Below are 19,229 nucleotides of genomic sequence, written 5' to 3'. Positions count from 1 at the left end.
AGGAGTCAGATGAGGTGGCTCGGGCATCTGATCAGGATGCCTCCTGGGCGCCTCCTGGTGAGGTGTTTCGGCACGTCCAACCGGGAGGAGGCCCGGGAAGACCCAGGACACGCTGGAGGGACTATGTCTCCTCGGCTGGCCTGGGAAGCATACTGATTCTCCCGGAAGAGCTGGAAGAAGTGGCGGGGAGAGGGAAGTCTGGGCCTCTCTTGCTGCTCCCCCGCGACCCGACCTCGGATAAGCGGAAGAGGATGGATGGATGGATGGATGGATTTTGGTCAGCACATTGGGTTTAGGTGTTTTATTTTTGACAATCTTTGGTTTTTACTTACAGGTACATCTCTTGCTCTTCCTCCATTAGCCCTTTAGGCCTGCCAAATATTCCCCATTCTGGGCACACAAAATCTGCTATGAAGTAGGAGTCTCAAGCGTGTAATCCCAAAAATACCAACTAGAGGGGGGACCCGTCAAACCCGGCTGGTAACGAGGGCAAACAAAGACTCTTTACACATTAAAAGATGGATTCTTCACAAGATAAACGCTCTGCAATACTGGGAAGCTCCAAAGAGCACAAAAGGCATACAATGCCCATTAAAAACAAATCCAAAAGTTAATAAAGTTCCAATACGAAATCCTGAGAATAGCTGAACAACAGAGCAATGGGTCAAAAAATCTCATAAATCACAAAGCACAGCTGAAAACACAAGAAACCGCTTAGCAGTTTGAAATGAACCACCAGGGAATGTGGGAGACCCTCTGGTGATACGGAGCGGAGGGCAGTTTCTGGTGGTGATTGGCAGGTGGACTCCAACTCCACAAAACACACAGAAAATATCAGAGGCAAAGAAAACACAGCAGATATTAGCAAAAGTAACATTAGCATACAGAAACGGCTGGACAATGAACAAAAAGGACACAACACGTGGATCTGAACCCCTGTCAGGAGAGAAACCCTAGTCGAAATAACTGAATTAAAATGATCTGCTCAAGCTCTCAAGGTCCTTGGTAAGTCTTCCTTGAATTTTATACAGTGTGGATACCCTTTGGTCAATGAGGCAATCTCAAGGCTGCCATGACATCACATGTCATGCGAGAGGAGCACCACACACCTACTGACACACAATGTCATAGCAGACCAACACATCCCAACACAGGAGCGCCCATGAAAACAGACAAACTTGAGGCCATCATCACATCACCACCTTAGCAGTAACAAAGAAATCCAGTAAGGAATGAATTCAAATGTACTGCTCTTCTTCTGCTGGCCCTGACTTCTTCTTTGTTTCTAATAAAGATGAGTCATTAAGATGTTTGTCCAAAATTGAAACTTTATTATCTTATGTACGTATATAACAGAATCAGATCCTAAGATCGCACACAACCACCAGCAGCCACAGAATACAAAACCAAATAACCAAACCAAATTTGAGCAAAGCAAAGACTGAGAAAATACAGAAAACACAATTAAGAGGGCACTATAGCGCCTTTAAAGGCTCAGAAGTTTGAGTTCATGTCGTACATTGGAAGCTGAGCAGTTACCAGTCATGAATCCCACTGGGACTCTGAAGGTCAGGGACATGGAGATCAAAGAGCCAGTGAATCCTGACAGGTGGCGTTGCTCCTTGAGGATGTGCTCAGCTTTGGTCAACTCCTCAGAACATCACTCATGTGGAGACTTTACACTTCATTCATCTTTCCAGGAAGCTGAAAATGAGCTTTCATTCAGGTAACCATGAAGAAATGTGCTCACCTAAGAAATAAGAAGAAATGTAATTATCAGACATTGCAGAACAAAGTGCTCAGCGTCCCACCACTGAAAGCCTCCAGCAAAGCAACTTTAGCACAACGTGGAACTTGAGCTGCTGATTGATACTCTTTAACGACAGCCATCACAGACTTGCAGTCCATCACCAGAGAAGACAAAAGCAAACACAAACCTGCTGAATGACGAGTGATTTTGTGTTGAGGTCGAGTCCAGCAGAAGTGAAAAGCACCATTTGGTACCTCAGAGAGACCCCAGCTGTAGGTAAAGACAACAGAAATTATAAAACGCTGACGTGATGGCAACATTGATCTCTCTCGCCATTCAGGGGCAGCTGGGGGCACCAACAGCCACGGTGGCTTCAGCACTTTATGAATGGTGGTGGGCTGATCAGTCACTCGTTGTTTCACATACAGTTTCACAAAACTGGCCCTAATCTTGTTGCACATGCAATATGACTTCCAGGTGGCTCCATGCACGCTCACATCACTCATTTGGGGTCAGAGGTCATGCCATCTGCATTCACCTTTCCCATCTCTATAAGCTCATCCAAGCAAGCATCTGCCCGGGCCAACAGGTTTAAGCAGCAGCGATGCCCCTCAGAAGAACCTGCAGGTCAGCAGTCTCCACCAGAATAAATTGTGTGCTGCTTTTGGACATGACAGAAAAGAGGAGATAAAAATGTGTGGCCATAATGATGAATTCTGCTGGTCGGGCGACACCATTTGTTTCTCGTTTTTTTTTTTTTGCAATGTGAACTTTAGGTTTTGTTGCAATTTCAATTTTGTCCCAATTATTTGATTCATCACAAATTATGAATTAGGATGTCCACTTCTTCTGTTCCTAAACTTGTGGACTGTTGTGAGGACATCCTAGCGGTGAGGAGACAAAAGGCCATCCAGCCACATGTGTCTCCGACTGCCTCGTCTCCTTCTCTCACACAGTAAACTCATTTCTATCATCACAGCCACGTCTTCGATACTCGGCGCCCTTCTTTCAAGGGCTATGGATGGGTGGTGTCTTCCTTTCCTCTTGCTATGAGGGACTGGTTTTCTTGATGTACTGTTTTAGATGCTTACAAAGGTTTTTAGGGTCACTGAATCCATTAGTTTATAATTCCATTTAATTTTTAAACATTCATCAAAATCTTTTTTTCATCGATGCCCCTTTCTTTTCTACTGGAGCCACCATTTTGTGATGTGGTCATGGAAGTGATCAGTGAGTGATGTCAGCACTGAGATGATACACGGCTGAGACTGCAGATACTCTTAAGACTTGACGCGTGTTCATCTCTTTTGATGTTGGACACATTATTTGCTTCTTTCTGCCATTTTCATTACAAAATGTGGACTCTTGCAAATCCTAACCCTAATTCTCATCTTCTGGTCGCTGAACAAATGACCTTCCTGCAAGCTTGAGCAGAACTCCAAGGGTCTTGCCCTCCTCCTTTCCTTCTTATTTTGTGACATTGAAATATGAACGATGGAACAAATGTGATCCGAGTGTGCAAACTCTAAAGTCCCAAAGTCACACCTAATTGCACCTTTCACCAGCTAAAGTGCTTTTCATAAATTTTGAAAACAAAGGACTGGTGAGGGAATTAAAAAGTATTTGATAACAGCAGGCCTGACTGCAATCGATCGGCTAATACTTACGTGTAAATATGGAGATGGACGCAGCATCACCTTCACTTCCATCTCCACTGACTGCAGATATCCAGATGGTATATGAGCTCAGCGGCAGCAGGCCCGTTACATTTACAAATGTCGTGTTCACTGACATGGAGTTCGGATTTTCTTCAATTACAATCCTGAAGCTGGAAGCAGCGCCACTGGCCAGGGTCCACGTTAGGAATGTTGATGTCGATGTCACTGCAGTGGCATTTAAACCGATCACTGGAGCGGGTTCTGTGAAGAAGAAAATAAAGACAAAAACATCACTAAACTGACTGAGCGCAGCAAGTGAACAGGCAGAAATCGTGTGAATACGTCCATCACGGTTTAAAGGGGCTTTTTAGTTCCTTTCCACCAAATCGATAAATTATAATAAGGCACATTTCAGAGGCACACCGTCACCGTTTTCTGAATTCAAGCCATATGTGTGCCAACGGAACATCTTAAAACAACAACAACAACAACAACATTTATTTATATAGCACATTTTCATACAAACAGTAGCTCAAAGTGCTTTACATATTAAAGAATAGAAAAATGAAAGACATAATTATAAAAAAAATAAATCAACATTAACATCGAATAAGAGTAAGGTTCAATGGCCAGGGGACAGAAAAACAAAAACTCCAGGCGGCTGGAGAAAAATAAAATCTGTAGGATTCCAGACCACGAGACCACCCAGTCACCTCTGGGCATTCTACCTAACATAAATGAAACAGTCCTCTTTGGATTTAGGGTCTCACGGAAGGGTTTGATGATGATGATGGTCACGTAGACTTCTGCCTTTTAATCCGTCCATCATTGTTGGAGCATCATGAAGCTTTGAGTAGGTGGAGGTGGCGAGGCCACCACCACAAAGAAACCGGAAAAAGAAACAGAAAAGAGAGTAGGGGTCAGTACCGATTTTAGAGCCACCATGAATAGTTGTTATGATGAATTGAACATACAGAGTATCAGGATTAAGTTAAATTACGATTAAAATGAAGCGTAGACTCTGATTCACTGTTGGCCTCTTGATCATCAAATGATGCGAGAAATGTCCGACGACCAACCACCATGGACAAGAATCTGTAGTGTCGACTCTTCTGGTGCCCGTTGGTGGACATCTCTGAGCATGGCAACTTCAATGAGTGTCATCGGACCTTGGAATTGGCCGTATCAATTCAACAGTGGGCTGCAGAACTGGAGCTGCCACCCGCCACGGGCCCAGGCTACTTTTAGACTGATGTTAGTGATGAGCCAGAAATTTGAATTTGAAATTGAATCTTGAAATGATGTTGTTAAGTTGAATGGAAAGCAGCAACAGAAATAAAATGCACTATTATTATCATTAATTAACACCACTGAGCCACGGAGAATGGCGCTTGATGGATGTAAAACTTTTTTCTCCCTCTCTGTATTTTCTGCAGTCTTGTACCAGGACTACACTTCCCATTAGGCAACAGGAGTGCGCTGTGATGGGCACTTCTTCTATAATGCATGTCAAGTTGCTTTGGACCAGAAGATGACAGAAAGAGGAGGCCTGAGGACACCAAGCTTGAGAGAACAAAAGTCATTTGTCACTTCTGCTGTTTCTAGTTGGTGGACAAACATCCAAATCCATTTTATGATGAAGAAGAGCTAGAAGTTTGAGGCAACGTCTTGATTTGTAGCAATTATAAAATCAACTTTGACTGAATCACCTTTGACTCAAGTTAATGACATTACTGAATACCACAACATGGGCTGATCTGCAGTAAATCCCCCTGCGCCCCTACTGCTCCATGTGCCAAACACAAACTCAGAGGAGGCTGCAAAGGTGAGATGATCTCACATGTGACAAGAGAAACACGGCAGGGTTATGATTAGCAACTGGCAGGAGAAGAATTCTAAAGAAGAGTTAAAGAAAGACGCTGAAAAGGTGCCACTGGTGGTCCATCTCACATATACAAGACCACCAGGGGCCTCACGAATAATGCCTTGTGTAGAATTCAAACTAAAACATGGCATATGGACACAACAGGCAAGAAACTGTGTCATCAAAGTTCTTCGCACTTTTTTCTCAGGCTGGCACCCTGCCTGGAGTTAGTTCCTGCCTTGTGCCCTGTGTTGGCTGGGATTGGCTCCAGCAGACCCCTGTGACCCTGTGTTAGGATATAGCAGGTTGGATAATGGATGGATGGATGGATAATGGCAAACAGCATGTGTGATAAAGAAGAATTTCAGCAAATGCAAAACGGGGGTCCTGATCCAAGTGGAGGCAAAGAAAGACATCCTATTTGGTGGCTTAAGCAGTGGTATAAAGGAAACTGATGGAGTGGCACAGCACCCAAAATAAAGAAGAAGTGGGCAGATATGAAAGTCAATCCGAAAAGGTGAGTCCCAGCCCACCGTCTAAGCGTTACACGGAAATGTATCAGGGCCACCGAGAAGAAGAAAAAATAGGGACACAGTGAATAAAAAAACTAAAGTTCTATGTTGAGATCAAAGTCAAAATGTTGACTTTCATCTTGAAATTCCCACTTAAATCTCATAGTTTATTTTGTCATTAAAGTAGAATGTTGTATACTTCATCTTAAAATCGATATTTAATTTACTAGAGTTTGTCAAATCCCATTGTAACTAAAGTAGCACATTAAATGCTTCGTATTCTCATTAATCACTACATGCTTCTTAAAATGGCCCCCAAGAGCGCACAGGCAGTGGTCACCACACAGAGTACATTACATTTGTGATATTACAGCTCTCTGAACATTTCAGAATACTAAGATGTACACTTGATATCATCTTAATGGTGGAATGAATTATGGGATGTATTAATCATATGGGGGCATGGCAGCACTGCTATCCCAGTCCCAGCAAGCATCGAGTGTGAGGCAGGAGCAATCCCAGGATGGGACACCAGCTCATCGCAGGGTGAATACGAGCACACATTGTGGTAGCAATCAACATCTAAAATTAACAAAGCAACTTATCCTCTAACGGGACAAATCAGCACTTCCGGCTCCACAATCCATTACTTCTGTCTACTCCTGATGACGCTGCTTCCGTGTTCCTGCCTCCAATCATCACTTCCTGCCAACCATTTCCTCTCCCATCATATATTCTGTTATATAAACGCCATCTTGTCTACAGTTATTTATTTCAATCTGTACTGAAAAGTCATTTGAATCACATTCTTTATTTCATTTGTCTGGACGGCAATATATGGGGATGATCCTCAAGTCTTTTTCTATTTTTGAAGACTCTTTATTTATCACAATTGGCGTAGTCGGCAGGATTTTTGTTCATCATGTCAGAAGAACAAGACCTTAACACTGTTTTAAATACAATCATGGGCGATCACCAGACCCTGAAGATCCAGATAGGGAAAACCAGGACCCAATTGGTAGAAACCGAGGCTCGTTCCCTTGTTAGTGTATGGACAGAGGTGGCTCTGTCACAGCCGATTCAGTTGACCACCTTAACTGAATCAGATGATATTGAAACCTACTTTTTGATTTTTGAACGTAGCACTAAGCGGAAAGCTTGGCCGAGGTCGGAGTGGGCATACCAACTGGCTCCCTATTTGAAGGGGGCAGCGCAGAGAGCCTATTACGACTTAACTGAGGAGCAGGCGGCCGATTATGACGCTCTTAAGTTAGAGGTGTTCAAGCGCTATGGCCTTTCACCGGAACAAAAGGCGAGAGAGTGGAGGGAGTGGCAATTTGATCCCGAAAGACCGTTGAGAACTCAAGGCTTTGAAGCCTGGGAAAAGGAGTGTCGTTGGCTACGGCCCGACATCAACACCTCACACAAAATGGCTGAGCTCCTTGCGTGCAAAACGTTCGTACACACCCTCCCTGACCACATCGCCCAACAAGTCTGTAAACACAACTTCGAGGACATGGACACCTTGATCAAAATAGCGGAGCGTCATTGGGCAGCCTGTAAATCGGGGCGGTCAAAACGGACCTCTCGGCGAACCCAACAGATACGTGGGGCAGTCCCTGAGCCCTCCCCGACAAACTCCCGAACCTGCCGTTCATAGAAGGGACAGACTAGCCGGTCTTCCTCGCTGTGACAAGTGTGGGGAGATCAGACATCTGTCCCCGAACTGTGCTTACGAGCTTATGGATTGCTCAGTAATAAAGGGAGAAAGGTATTGTGCCACAGTGACTAATCCTCTGTCTCTTCCATATACAGGTGCGGTTATTATACATGGCAGAAAGGTAAGGGCAATGTTTGACTCCTGGAGTCACATTTCCATTGTTGCTACCCATTACGTATTACCGCAACAGCGGACTAAAATAAAAACTAGTCTAAAATGTATTCATGGGGATGTCAAATATTACAAAACAGCCAGATGTGTGGTATCGGTTAATCATAAAATAACTGGTATGGCCATGGCTGTATTACCCAATCCCCCTTTTCCAGTCATATTAGGAAGGGATTGGAATAAAATTAACAGCGGTAATAACGTAACTGCACCTAAAAGGAATTTGGGCTTAGTAATGGAGAATAATGCTCCGACTGCCTCCACGCCGTGTCCCTCAGTAGCACGGAGCCACAAGGGTACCCAAAGCGAAAATTTCGATGTCCCATTGTCCTCTGCAGGAGCTGACACAGTTGACGTAGAAGACATAGAGACAATAGCTCCTCCTATTGAACTCGAAACAGATCCTATACAAAACTTAACGGCATAATTCCTATTAACCCCATCATCATTCAAAAGAGAACAATGGAATGATGATTCTTTAAAAAATGCTAGAAATGCAGTAGTATCTACCGAGGGTTATACAACCCTTTATCCCATGCCACCAATGCCGTTCTTTGTAATTCAAAATGATTTATTATATAGAGTGGCAGAACACAGGAGTGAAGGGCTAGCTTTGTTGTTAATCCCACACACTTTTCGGCGAAATGTATGTGAGTTAGCGCATGCTCACCTTCTAGGAGCCCATTTAGACTCCGATAAAACTTCGGAGAGAATAAAACTCCGATTTTATTGGCTGGGAGTTAATGAGGAGGTCTGGCGATTTTGCACTTCGTGTCCTGAGTGTCAACTTCGCCAGATACAAAGAAGGACTAAAGCTCCTCTCATTCCCCTACCCCTTACTGACATCCCGTTTGAACGAGTTGGATTTGATCTCGTTGGTCCTTTAGAACCCTCGAAAAAAGGCTTTAAATATATTTTAGTCCTAGTAGATTATGTCACTCGCTTTCCAGAAGCTGTTCCTTTGCGCTCAACTAATTAAAAAAAAAATGACACGGGAATTGATAGGGATATTCGCTTGTGTTGGGATCCCCAAGGAGGTCTTAACAGATCAAGGTACTCCTTTCACGTCAGAAACGTTCAGGGAAGTGGCCAAATTACTCAGGATAAAGCATCTGAAAACATCGGTTTATCATCCCCAAACTGATGGGCTGGTATAACGTTTTAATCAGACATTAAACCAGATGTTACGCAAGGTAGTTAACGAGGACGGAAGAAACTGGGATCAGTTACTTCCTCTCGTTTTGTTTGCCTATTGGGAAGTTCCTCAAATCTCAACAGGGTTTTCTCCTTTTGAATTATTATATTGAAGGAAACCCAGGGGGCTTTTGGACATGTTAAAAGAAGGATGGGAGGAGGAGGTACTCCCTACTTCAAATATTCTTGAATATATCGCGCAATTACGCGATAGGCTAGAGAAGATTAGACCTATCCTAAAAGAGAATTTAGAAAAAGCCCAAGCAGCACAGTCACATTATTATAATAGAAACACCACCATTCGGGAATTTCTCCCCAGTGATCGTGTTATGGTATTAGTCCCAACCTCCCATTCTAAATTGCTAGCGCATTGGCAAGGACCTTATGAAATTAATGAAAGGAAAGGACTCGTCGACTATTTGGTTAAACAACCTAATCGTCGTCCGAGCAAAAGAGTATATCATATCAACTTGCTGAAACCGTGGAAGGAAAGGTGACCCGATCCCTCCTCCGGACAGCCCAGTTCACTTTTTATGTCCGGTGCCAAGCTTAATTTTGGTTCCGATTTAACACTTGGTCTAGTCCAATTGTTCTAGTTTCGACAACTCAATCAGGTCTCCAAATTTGATGCGTATCCGATGATGCAAGTGGATGATCTAATCGATCAACTAGGAAACGCTTAATTCCTAACTACCCTTGACATGACAAACGGGTATTGGCAAATTCCCTTAATGGATTCTGCTAAAGAAAAAAAACGCATTTAGTACACCCAGTGGACATTGCCAATACCGGGTCCTTCATTTTGGTTTGCAAGGGGTGCCAGCTACTTTCCAACGACTGGTAGACACATTGCTACGGCCCCACAATTCCTATTGTGTCGCCTACCTAGATAATGTTGTCATCTATTCCAGCACATGGAAGAATCAAGTATGGCAGGTGAAAATGGTGCTCTCCACACTAGCGGCAGCAGGAGCTTCGTATTAATCCAAAGAAATGTTTCTTTGGTCGTTAAACCTCAATGTCTAAAAATTGATGCCATCATAAATTGGCCCCGTCCGATAAATAAGCGGAAAGTACAAGCATTTTTGCGATTGGCTGGTTACTATCGCCGTTTTGTACCACATTTCTCTGAAATTGCTACGCCCTTATCTAATTTGACAAAGAAACGGACACCTTTAAAAGTGGTATGGGATGAATTGGTAGATAAGGCATTCCGTGACTTAAAATTGGCCCTTACGTCAGCACCTTTATTGAAATCTCATGACTTTTCTATTCCTTTTATTCTCCAGACCGACGCATCAGCCACAGGATTGGGTGCCGTGCTGAGCCAATGTGTCGAAGGTGCTGAACACCCCGTTATGTATCTGAGCCGGAAACTGCTGGACTGAGAGACTAAGTATGCTGCGGTGGAACGCGAGGCCTTGGCGATCAAGTGGGCTATCACATCCTTGAGGTACTTCCTATTGGGGCGGGAATTCATCGGGAGTCGAATCCTCGCGTCACTAGGTGGTTTTTAGATCTTCAACCGTATCGTTTTAGTGTTACTTATCGTAGAGGTTCCTTGCAGGCCAACGCAGATGCTCTCTCTCGTGTCCGTGACCTCTCTGCGCAGGTCGCCCGACCTGATGGGTCTGGGCTGAGGGGGGGGTCATGTCACGCATGTGCGAGTTGGAGGCAGTCAAAGAGCCTAAAGGTGAGTGAAATCTCGCGAGACAAGGGACTATCACGTGGTACATACCTGAATCTCTTTCTACCTGCAGAAAATTGGAAGAAAAATAAAATCTCTCCATTTCCGGCTTCAAAATGGTCGTGATGACGTCACTTCTGGCCCACTCCAACGACGTCACTTCCGGCTCCACAATCCATTACTTCTGTCTACTCCTGATGACGCTGCTTCCGTGTTCCTGCCTCCAATCATCACTTCCTGCCAACCATTTCCTCTCCCATCATATATTCTGTTATATAAACGCCATCTTGTCTACAGTTATTCATTTCAATCTGTACTGAAAAGTCATTTGAATCACGTTCTTTATTTCATTTGTCTGGACGACAATATATGGGGACAAACCCCAAATCTTTTTCTATTTTTGAAGACTCTTTATTTATCACATTAGAAACTAATGAATTTACATGCAGTGTCAATCGATGCATACATTGCACTCTGGGTGGTTGATTGTTTTATTACCTGTTGTATTATATTCTGACATCACCCTTGAAATTTCCATTGTCCATTCTGGTTGTCTACAGGAGATCTGCTGACTTCTTAGTCACCTTTCAGCACATTTTGCTGTTCCTTTATCGGGTCTCCTGATATGCATGATATGTTTTCTGACATCAATTAACCCTTTGTGCTATTTCTTTAAGATGAATGCTATGTTACCCTGACAGTATTGTTCTACAACAAGTGACTAGTAGCGTCAGTTTAGCATCACCAAACCCACTACCTGCATGCTGTTGGAAGGAAACAAAAGAACGCAGAAGAAACCCACCAGAAAAAACATACAAACTCCAGGCAGGGATCACCTGTGATGTGACCACCTTACTGGGAGGCAGCAGCGCTCCCGTCGCACCACCATGCCCCCACATGTTTAATTATTAAAAGTATACGTTATTTAAATGAAGTTAATTTAGCGGCAAACTGTAATATGCATATGTTAATACATTGCATCATAAAAATGATATCAGCTATACATCCTAGTATTCTAAGAGCACACAGCGCCAAGAGGATAGATAGCTCTCGGAAATCTAAATCGACTTAAAAGCCATCTGTAAATATGCGCTCTCTTCTAATGCTTTCATTTCTAATGTCTTCTAATAACGCTAAAGAAGCCTTGGTAGTTGAAAGAGTTTGGCCATTCTGTGTACCGCTATATTGTTACAGACTGATTACAATCAAGTGCCTTAAATTAGTATATGATATGCAATTAATTTTGGTGTATTTGATAAAGCCAGCATCATGGATGTGAATCTAAAAAAGAAGGGGAGACCACACAGAAACAGTAGCACTGCTTTGACGCTGGGTGACGGCCATTTACATCCCCGAGCAGACACGTGCGTACGTATGGTGTGAGGCTGCCGTGACAATGTGCGCGGCTTCACGCCAAGTTTAGTTGTTATGCATCTCGAGGTTAACGTGGAAACGGGCGTATGCAACATTTTTGCACGTACACACCATTTATACTTGAGCACCCTGGTCATTCAACACTCATGGACAGCTGCTCATTTTATTGATTATCTTGTCTTGCTACTAAGAAGCTTCCATTTCTTTTCATTTTCTACTTCTCCCAACAAGCAGAACTCAACACATTTGACACATGAGGTCGTTCTCAGACTTACTTGTGAAAACTGTAAGTGTCGCCGCGCTGGCAATTGTGCTGTTGTCCCCATCCACAGCTGACACCTGCACTGTGTAGTTACTGCCAGGAGTCAACCCGCTTACAAAGAAAACTTCAGAATTCACCGTGACATCAGAAACGGGGGCTCCTGTGGCTTCAAAAACTTTAACCCTGGCGAAGGTGACATTGGGTTTGGGCAGCGTCCATCGTAAGGTGAAGGATGTTGAAGTGACATTCTCAGCAGTCAAATTTGTGACAGGCTCAGATTCTGTGGAAAACCAGAACAAAGGTAAGAGAAGAGAGGAGAAGTGGAAGGACAGAGGAGCATAACACAAAAGAAACTTTATGAGTCTTTATGGTCACATGCTTGCCGTTTCCATCACTAATTTTATGTGTCATTTAAACATCTAGTGAGAAGTCAAGCAGAATGACCCCTTTTATTGGCTCACTGAACAGAATACAATATGCAGGCTTTCGAGGCAACTCAGGCCCCTTCTTCCAGCAAGCCCCGCCAAAGACCGACTGAGCCATTCCTGCTATGCACTCACAAACGGACCAAGCGACTTACCGGGGTTGTTGCAGAAGCTCCCTTGGCAGCAGTTAAATCGGCAATTCTGGCAGAAATAACTCGAACAACACCCCATGTAAATCAGAGATGCGCTGTCTAAAGCAATAAAGAATAGAAAGGTCATTGCCAACATTTGAAGTGACATTTTTGTACAGTGGTATCTTATATAAAAGAGCAGGACACATACACTTTTTGAGACAAATCCACGAGACATTGTCTCTAAGGCATACTCGCTGAAATCTCAGTTATCTTTTATTTTGTGTTATCGTAGCAAAAAGTGGTGTCCCTGTGGTCCATTTTATGACACACTCAGATATTATGTTAATGATGAAGATGTTAGTGCCAGCTCTTGTGGTCGTGTGTGATGATACGGGCGATAACAGACCCTACATGATGAGCTCTGGGTTGGTCAACTCCATTCTTCATGAACAGAACAATTCAACACAAGTAGCGAGATCTGTTGACATTGGTTGGTGAGAATGTTGACCCCAATGGCCAGTGCCAGCCCTATCATATAAATAAACTAGACAATCAACTAGGAAGGCCATGTTTTTGGGGGATGGCATTTGTCAACTATCATACATGTAGGACGCCGATGGTTGTGCTTACATCCATACACGACACGTGTGAAACCCCAAGGGAAGATCTTTGATCTGATGGCCATGTAAGACTCATGTGAAACCCCACGGTTACATACAGGACACGTGAAACCCACCCTCTGCTATTTGATCCGATATTTCAATTCTCTGCAATGACCTTCAAGACTCTGTGGTTTGGGGTGACATTTTAACGTTTGCCTAAGGCAGTAAACAAGCTAGAGCTTGCACTGTCAATTACACAAGGAGATCCTCAATTTTGTACCACTCTGTACCGTGGAATTCCTTAAGAAGATTTGACACACCATTGTCACCTCTGACTGCAAACAAATGAAACGAGAACACCAAAGAAATTCAAGGTGCACACCAAGCCGGGGGCAGCAAGCATCATACAAACATGGCATTGACTGTGTCGTCCACACCGATCAGTCACGTCTCAAAGCCCTCATAATCATTTGATATGATGACAATTTGCTTTGGCGTCTGTGCCGCTCAATCCAGCACCATAAGCTTTCATGACAGTTCTCACACGCTAACACTGCATGGGCTGTAATGGCTCCTCACCCTTTTCTCTAGACTTGCAGGAACATTTTATTTGGTCTATTGGTTGCTTATCTACCTAACTCTCTATTCTCACCATATTCTACAGGCGTGTCTGGTTTGGGAAATGTGGTGTCTGTGACTGTAAGGCCTACAACAGATGGTCCACACAGCAGAGAAGATCCCATTACAGCCTTCTTTATAAAGCAATGCAGCAGCAAAGCCTACAACTTTGTGAAGGACCACTGCCACCCTGCATGGTCTCACTGCCCCACTTCCATTTGGCAGAAGGTACCACATCATCCAAACCAGTCCTACCAGCTTCTGCCATTTGGTGATTCAGACTCCGAATTCTGTGCTGCACTCCTGCCCTCAGATCTGCTCCTGGTGGTCTACTTACATGAAGTACATTTGTTACTCTTCTTACTACTGTTGTTTTTTATTATTAGTTGTTATTATTTATAAATGTTTCACTTTCTACTTCAAATTATTAGTATCTATTCACTGTCTATTTCTAGTATAGTATACAGTGGCACCTCAGTATACGTCCGCTTTGGAATAAGTCCAACTTGGTATACGTCCGCTTTGGATGCAAAAAATGTTGCTTGGTATACGACTTTGTTTGGAATGCGACTTGTGTGCTAGAACACCGCGTGTGCGCTACCCTCGTTTACCTCTCTCGAGACAAAGCCGCGACTGCCCACGAGCGTCAGTACGCCAGTGCCAATGCTAGCATTCAGTGAACACCCTGCGCTATAACTCTTATGTGAATTTTCACGTGATTTTGTGTTTTTTCGTATAAATTTCAATTGATTGTTGAAAAGTATGAAGGTGGCATGCGTATCCGGGACTTGGCTGCTGCATACCGTATGCCAAGAGCGATTGTGAAAAACAAAGACGGTATTAATTAAAGTGAGGTTAAATATTCATCTAATTGCTTTTGTATTTAAGTATTTTAGTATTAAGCGGTGTTTAAATTATTTTATACAACCACATCAATGTATAATGTGCCAATAACAATTTCTTTTTTTTCATGGGAACAGATTAATCATTTTCACTTTATTTCTTATGGGAAAAAAATGTTTGGTATACGTCCTGTTTAGTAGAAGTCAAAGGATCAGGAATGGATTAAGGACGTATACCAAGGTACCACTGTAGTCTTACACTTGTCCTCTGTTTATGTGTATGTGGCACCACGGTGGTCCTGGTATTTCGTGCCACTGTGTGCTGCAATGCAGTGTATGGATAGGGTGACAACAAGGCCTCGTGACTTGACTTATGTTTTATCTCTACAGCATTTTTCACTAATTGTGGTTGATTTGTGGAACGCAGTCTTGTAAAATGATTGTGTGGACCTCATTTGTAAATTCCTTCTGCACAAACATGTTTGCTAAATGAATGAATTTAAATGCAAATGTCTGATTAAAATCTAAATAAAGCCCACATCCTTCTCAATTCATAAGATCTACACATGAGGGCACGAGCCACAGAAGACAGCAATCTGAGCCACAGGATCGCACCGCTGCTTCTTACATTTCATTTTCTTTTCTAATATTTCTTGTGTCTTTTGACTTCCTCTAATGAAAATCTCAACTATCGCCAAACACTTTCTCGTGCTGAATTTGGAGTGGCCTTCTATGGCCGTATTGACGATGTCGGTGGCTGGCTCTTGTGATAGAAAAGTGATTGCTGTAGTGAGAAACTCCAACAGGAGTCTCTGCCTAAGGTGTGCGCACACACACACACACACACACACACACACACGCGCACACACACACGCACACACTTTTCAGATGCAGTAAATAGGCATTGTTTCAAACATAAATGAAATACGCCACTCGGGCAGCAGGACTCACATGGGGCCGTGAAGCAGTGGTCTTCAACGCCGGCACATTGAACTCGGCTCCCGCACGTGCCGTCTGTTCCTGCACAGCATGTCAGTTCATTTGAAGGCAAGGAGACATTTCCTAGCACTCAAGGGGAAAAGAACAGAAGAACGTGTTATGACGTTTAATGAATGCAAGAGTTAAATAAGAAAAATGAATGAATGTGACAATTCAGTCATGAAAGGAGCAGCGAAGACCACAGCAGGTGAGACAACATGGAAACAAAATGGCGGCAAATGCGCACATCACACGCTGAAAGCTGCAGGCACATTTCAGTAAACCTTCCACAGAGCAGGTTACAATTAACTACGACAAATGAATATTTTAGCAACGCAATAATCAAAGTGAAATAGAAGAGTGCAAAGCTGTCAAGTCAAATACATTTGTGAATGATGAACAACTGAGCGGTGCCTCTTTAAATCTTCACAAATTATAAATTGAAATAAAAAAAGAGAGAGCAACATAAATGAAGAATGAGAATACTGACAGAGGAAAAGCAAATTAAGGAATGAAGGCAACTGCCAAATAAAGTCACATTTAAATAAGCCAGATGTGCAGTCTGTTACTTCCTCACTCGTTTAATCCCAACTCTAACCTCGACAGCCCGTCTCGAAGGTCTTCTTCGGTCCTCCGACAACTTGCTGTGCAAGTCATGGTGGGTAACGGCTCATGTAGTACCACCGAGTATGCAGATGTTGTCCTCTCCCCTCTGATCATCGACCAGCGGCCTCCTGACGTCACTTCTGCCTCCAACTGGAAGTGCCACCCCTTCTGCCCGGGACACACATAAAACCTTCCTCATGAAAGACCTCAATCTGAAGAAGACGTGTGTCTGAGCAGGACGTCAGTCCCTTCAACCATGCATTGACAATATCTTTTCACTTTGCATTTCCTTTGTCTTCTAAAAGACGGTAAAATACACAAGAAATGTTCATTTTTTTCTCTTCACTAGTTGGAATTTTGGGTTCACTGGAATTAACCCCCCAAAAAGCCAAACTGAAATGAAAATTTTAAAGGTAACGAATATCAAAACTCTCATCTCTTCAATCCTGTGCAATGACCTTGTTTAAATTCCTAAACCAACCAAATACTCGTTCTGTTTCACTCGAACCCTGAGCCATGGGAGGACTGGGGTCTTAACTTAAAAACTACACGGTGACCAAACCTTAAAAGTTATCAGGGACTTAATAAACAAGGAGATTCCACACTCTACCCTAACGTTGATATCAAAGCAGATTAAAAACGCAAATCAACCTGCCATTAATCGTGCGTTCACCAAATCTTTACGATGGTTTGTCTTCTCACGAAGGGTCGACCAGAGCTGCACTTGAGACGATTATGTGGTTTGATTACTCAGAGGATCTCGGGGAGCAGAACGTCTTATCTGACAGCTGGACGCGTTGATTTGCGTGCTACAGAAAGGACGCATTTCATCTGATGACTCCATGGTGAGCTCTGCTGAGGGCAGGCAGTGACGTGCATTGATTTCATTACGACATTCGGGCGAATTTCATTTCACTTTTTAATGTTGCATACGTACCGTCCAATGGCCTGAATGTCACCTATATTTACGTATTAACTTTCGGCTTGTGAATATTTGTTAAAAATGATGGGATGTTTGATTAGCAATTACTACATAGTATCACAGTTAATGTGCCTCCAGTGTCCTCATTGTGCCAGATGTGCTGTCACATTGGGACACCCCAGCTGTGCACACCAGCAAAATGGCAGACACTTCAGAAGAATCCTGTAGTTTGGCTCACCCTCTTCTGCTTCCATGTACTGTGTAATGTTTGACACTTGGTGCTCATGCAGACTAAACGCCTTCATCAACTGGTCATGGGCAGGAACTGAAGGCCCTCTTGTGGTTCAGGGTTCAGCACGCTCCACATCTCATTTGGGTCATCTGAGAACCCCATAGAAGAGCATCCAACATAGCCACATGTTTTAAAGAACACCGCAAGGAAAGCGTTCAAGTCTTCACAACTTCACTCCAATGTACTAATATAGAAGACTGTCCACATCATGATAACTCTCACCTGGAATCGCTGAGGCATAACAGAAGTCTGTGTCGCAGCACTCGGTGGTCCGGACAATGCTGCCCTGTCCAAAGTTGATGGAGGTCGTCTCATTGCAGCTGTCAGGAATGGTGCAGTACTGCTGAATGTAGTTGTGGGAAGATCCACCTTGAATGAGAGGAGAGGAGACAGTCAAGTGTGGAGAAGACAAAGAATTCAAGACATTGAGCCTATGGACTTGATCCCCTAATGCATGGAGAAGGAATCATTTAGAATCGGAGTACAAACCGAGTGCGAGGGCTCAAAAGCAGCTGGAGTTGGACTGGATGATAGAAGGAGACCTGCCCTGGACAAGTGTCATACACACACACACATACACACACACACTCAGTCCAACACATACACACACACACTCAGTCCAGTGCTTTCATTCTTTGGTCTCCATGAAGATGCTGCTCGCTTTAAGACAATTCTCACTGGTTTTGTATTCGTTCAGATCAGAATTCATGACTTTGTTTCTGTTGTTATTACAGCTGGAGCTCAGGTGGCATTAATGGACTCACTCAGAGTCGCACAGGCGTACAGACCACCTTAGTTGTGGTTTAGAGCCTGCTGGAACGTTGAGCAACCAATGCAGGTCCACGTCTATAAACTACTGCTTGACTTCCATGGCTGTATTGCCGCTCCTGAGCTTCAATCCAAATTCTGCTACTCTGCCCTTGAGACTTTCTCCATCTGCTCTCCTGAATTCTCACTTACCTAAAATGTCCTGGCCAGACACTGTTGTGCAGGTTGTGTACTGAGGGTTGCACACATCGAAGGAGTCTTGACAGTTATTCAGATTATCAGAGAAGCAGGAAGGGCAGACCAGGCTGGAAACTAAAATAAAGAAAGGAGCGGGTTATGAAATAGCAGAGAAATCAGAACTCAGGCCATTTATTCCATGTCCACAAATACTAAAAAGCTCAGGAGTGTAAAAGACGCCAACGTGTCCGTAAATGACTAGGAACACCAAACATTTGTGCCCCTCAGTGGCGTCTCCCTCCTTAACTACAGAATTCTATAACATTTGTTTCAATGTCGTCTCGTTGAAGAGGCCACCAAACATACAGTAACTGACAGACGGATGATGACGTGTCGACGTGTCAGCATTGATTGTGTGTTCGGGTCATCTTCCTAAGGCCATTTTCAAGATACAACGGTGAGGCCAGCTTTGACGTAGTCAGGTATTCTCTGGCCTTTATTTAAGGTCACTTTACCTCTAAGAGATAAAATAGACCAACATTCATTAAATTATTTAAAATACTAAGAAAACGAGACACACTTGGGCAGCCACTAACAGGCAAGTCTTCTTCATTCTTTTATTTGATCGTCTAAATCCCCACAAATCAACGCACACACTCAGTCTGCCCTTTCCATA

At 43.5% G+C, this 19,229-nt stretch overlaps 1 protein-coding gene across 1 annotated transcript in view; it reads right to left on the bottom strand.

The window, feature by feature from the left end:
* Positions 1–1,321: 1,321 nt before the first annotated feature.
* Positions 1,322–19,229, bottom strand: part of LOC120517732 — a 154,726-nt gene continuing 136,818 nt past the window's right edge. The window contains exons 80-87 of the mRNA XM_039740230.1: positions 18,569–18,688; positions 17,831–17,977; positions 15,762–15,878; positions 12,770–12,865; positions 12,203–12,469; positions 3,418–3,669; positions 1,938–2,020; positions 1,322–1,750 (exon numbers count right to left, since the gene is read on the bottom strand). Of these exons, the coding sequence (XP_039596164.1) occupies positions 1,685–1,750; positions 1,938–2,020; positions 3,418–3,669; positions 12,203–12,469; positions 12,770–12,865; positions 15,762–15,878; positions 17,831–17,977; positions 18,569–18,688 (1,148 nt within the window). The 3' untranslated portion in view covers positions 1,322–1,684. The remainder of the gene's footprint in view (positions 1,751–1,937; positions 2,021–3,417; positions 3,670–12,202; positions 12,470–12,769; positions 12,866–15,761; positions 15,879–17,830; positions 17,978–18,568; positions 18,689–19,229) is intronic.

The sequence above is a fragment of the Polypterus senegalus genome, chromosome 1, assembly GCF_016835505.1.
Source record: "Polypterus senegalus isolate Bchr_013 chromosome 1, ASM1683550v1, whole genome shotgun sequence".
Classification (NCBI taxonomy): domain Eukaryota; kingdom Metazoa; phylum Chordata; class Cladistia; order Polypteriformes; family Polypteridae; genus Polypterus; species Polypterus senegalus.
This window is presented reverse-complemented; position numbering and strand designations above follow the sequence as displayed.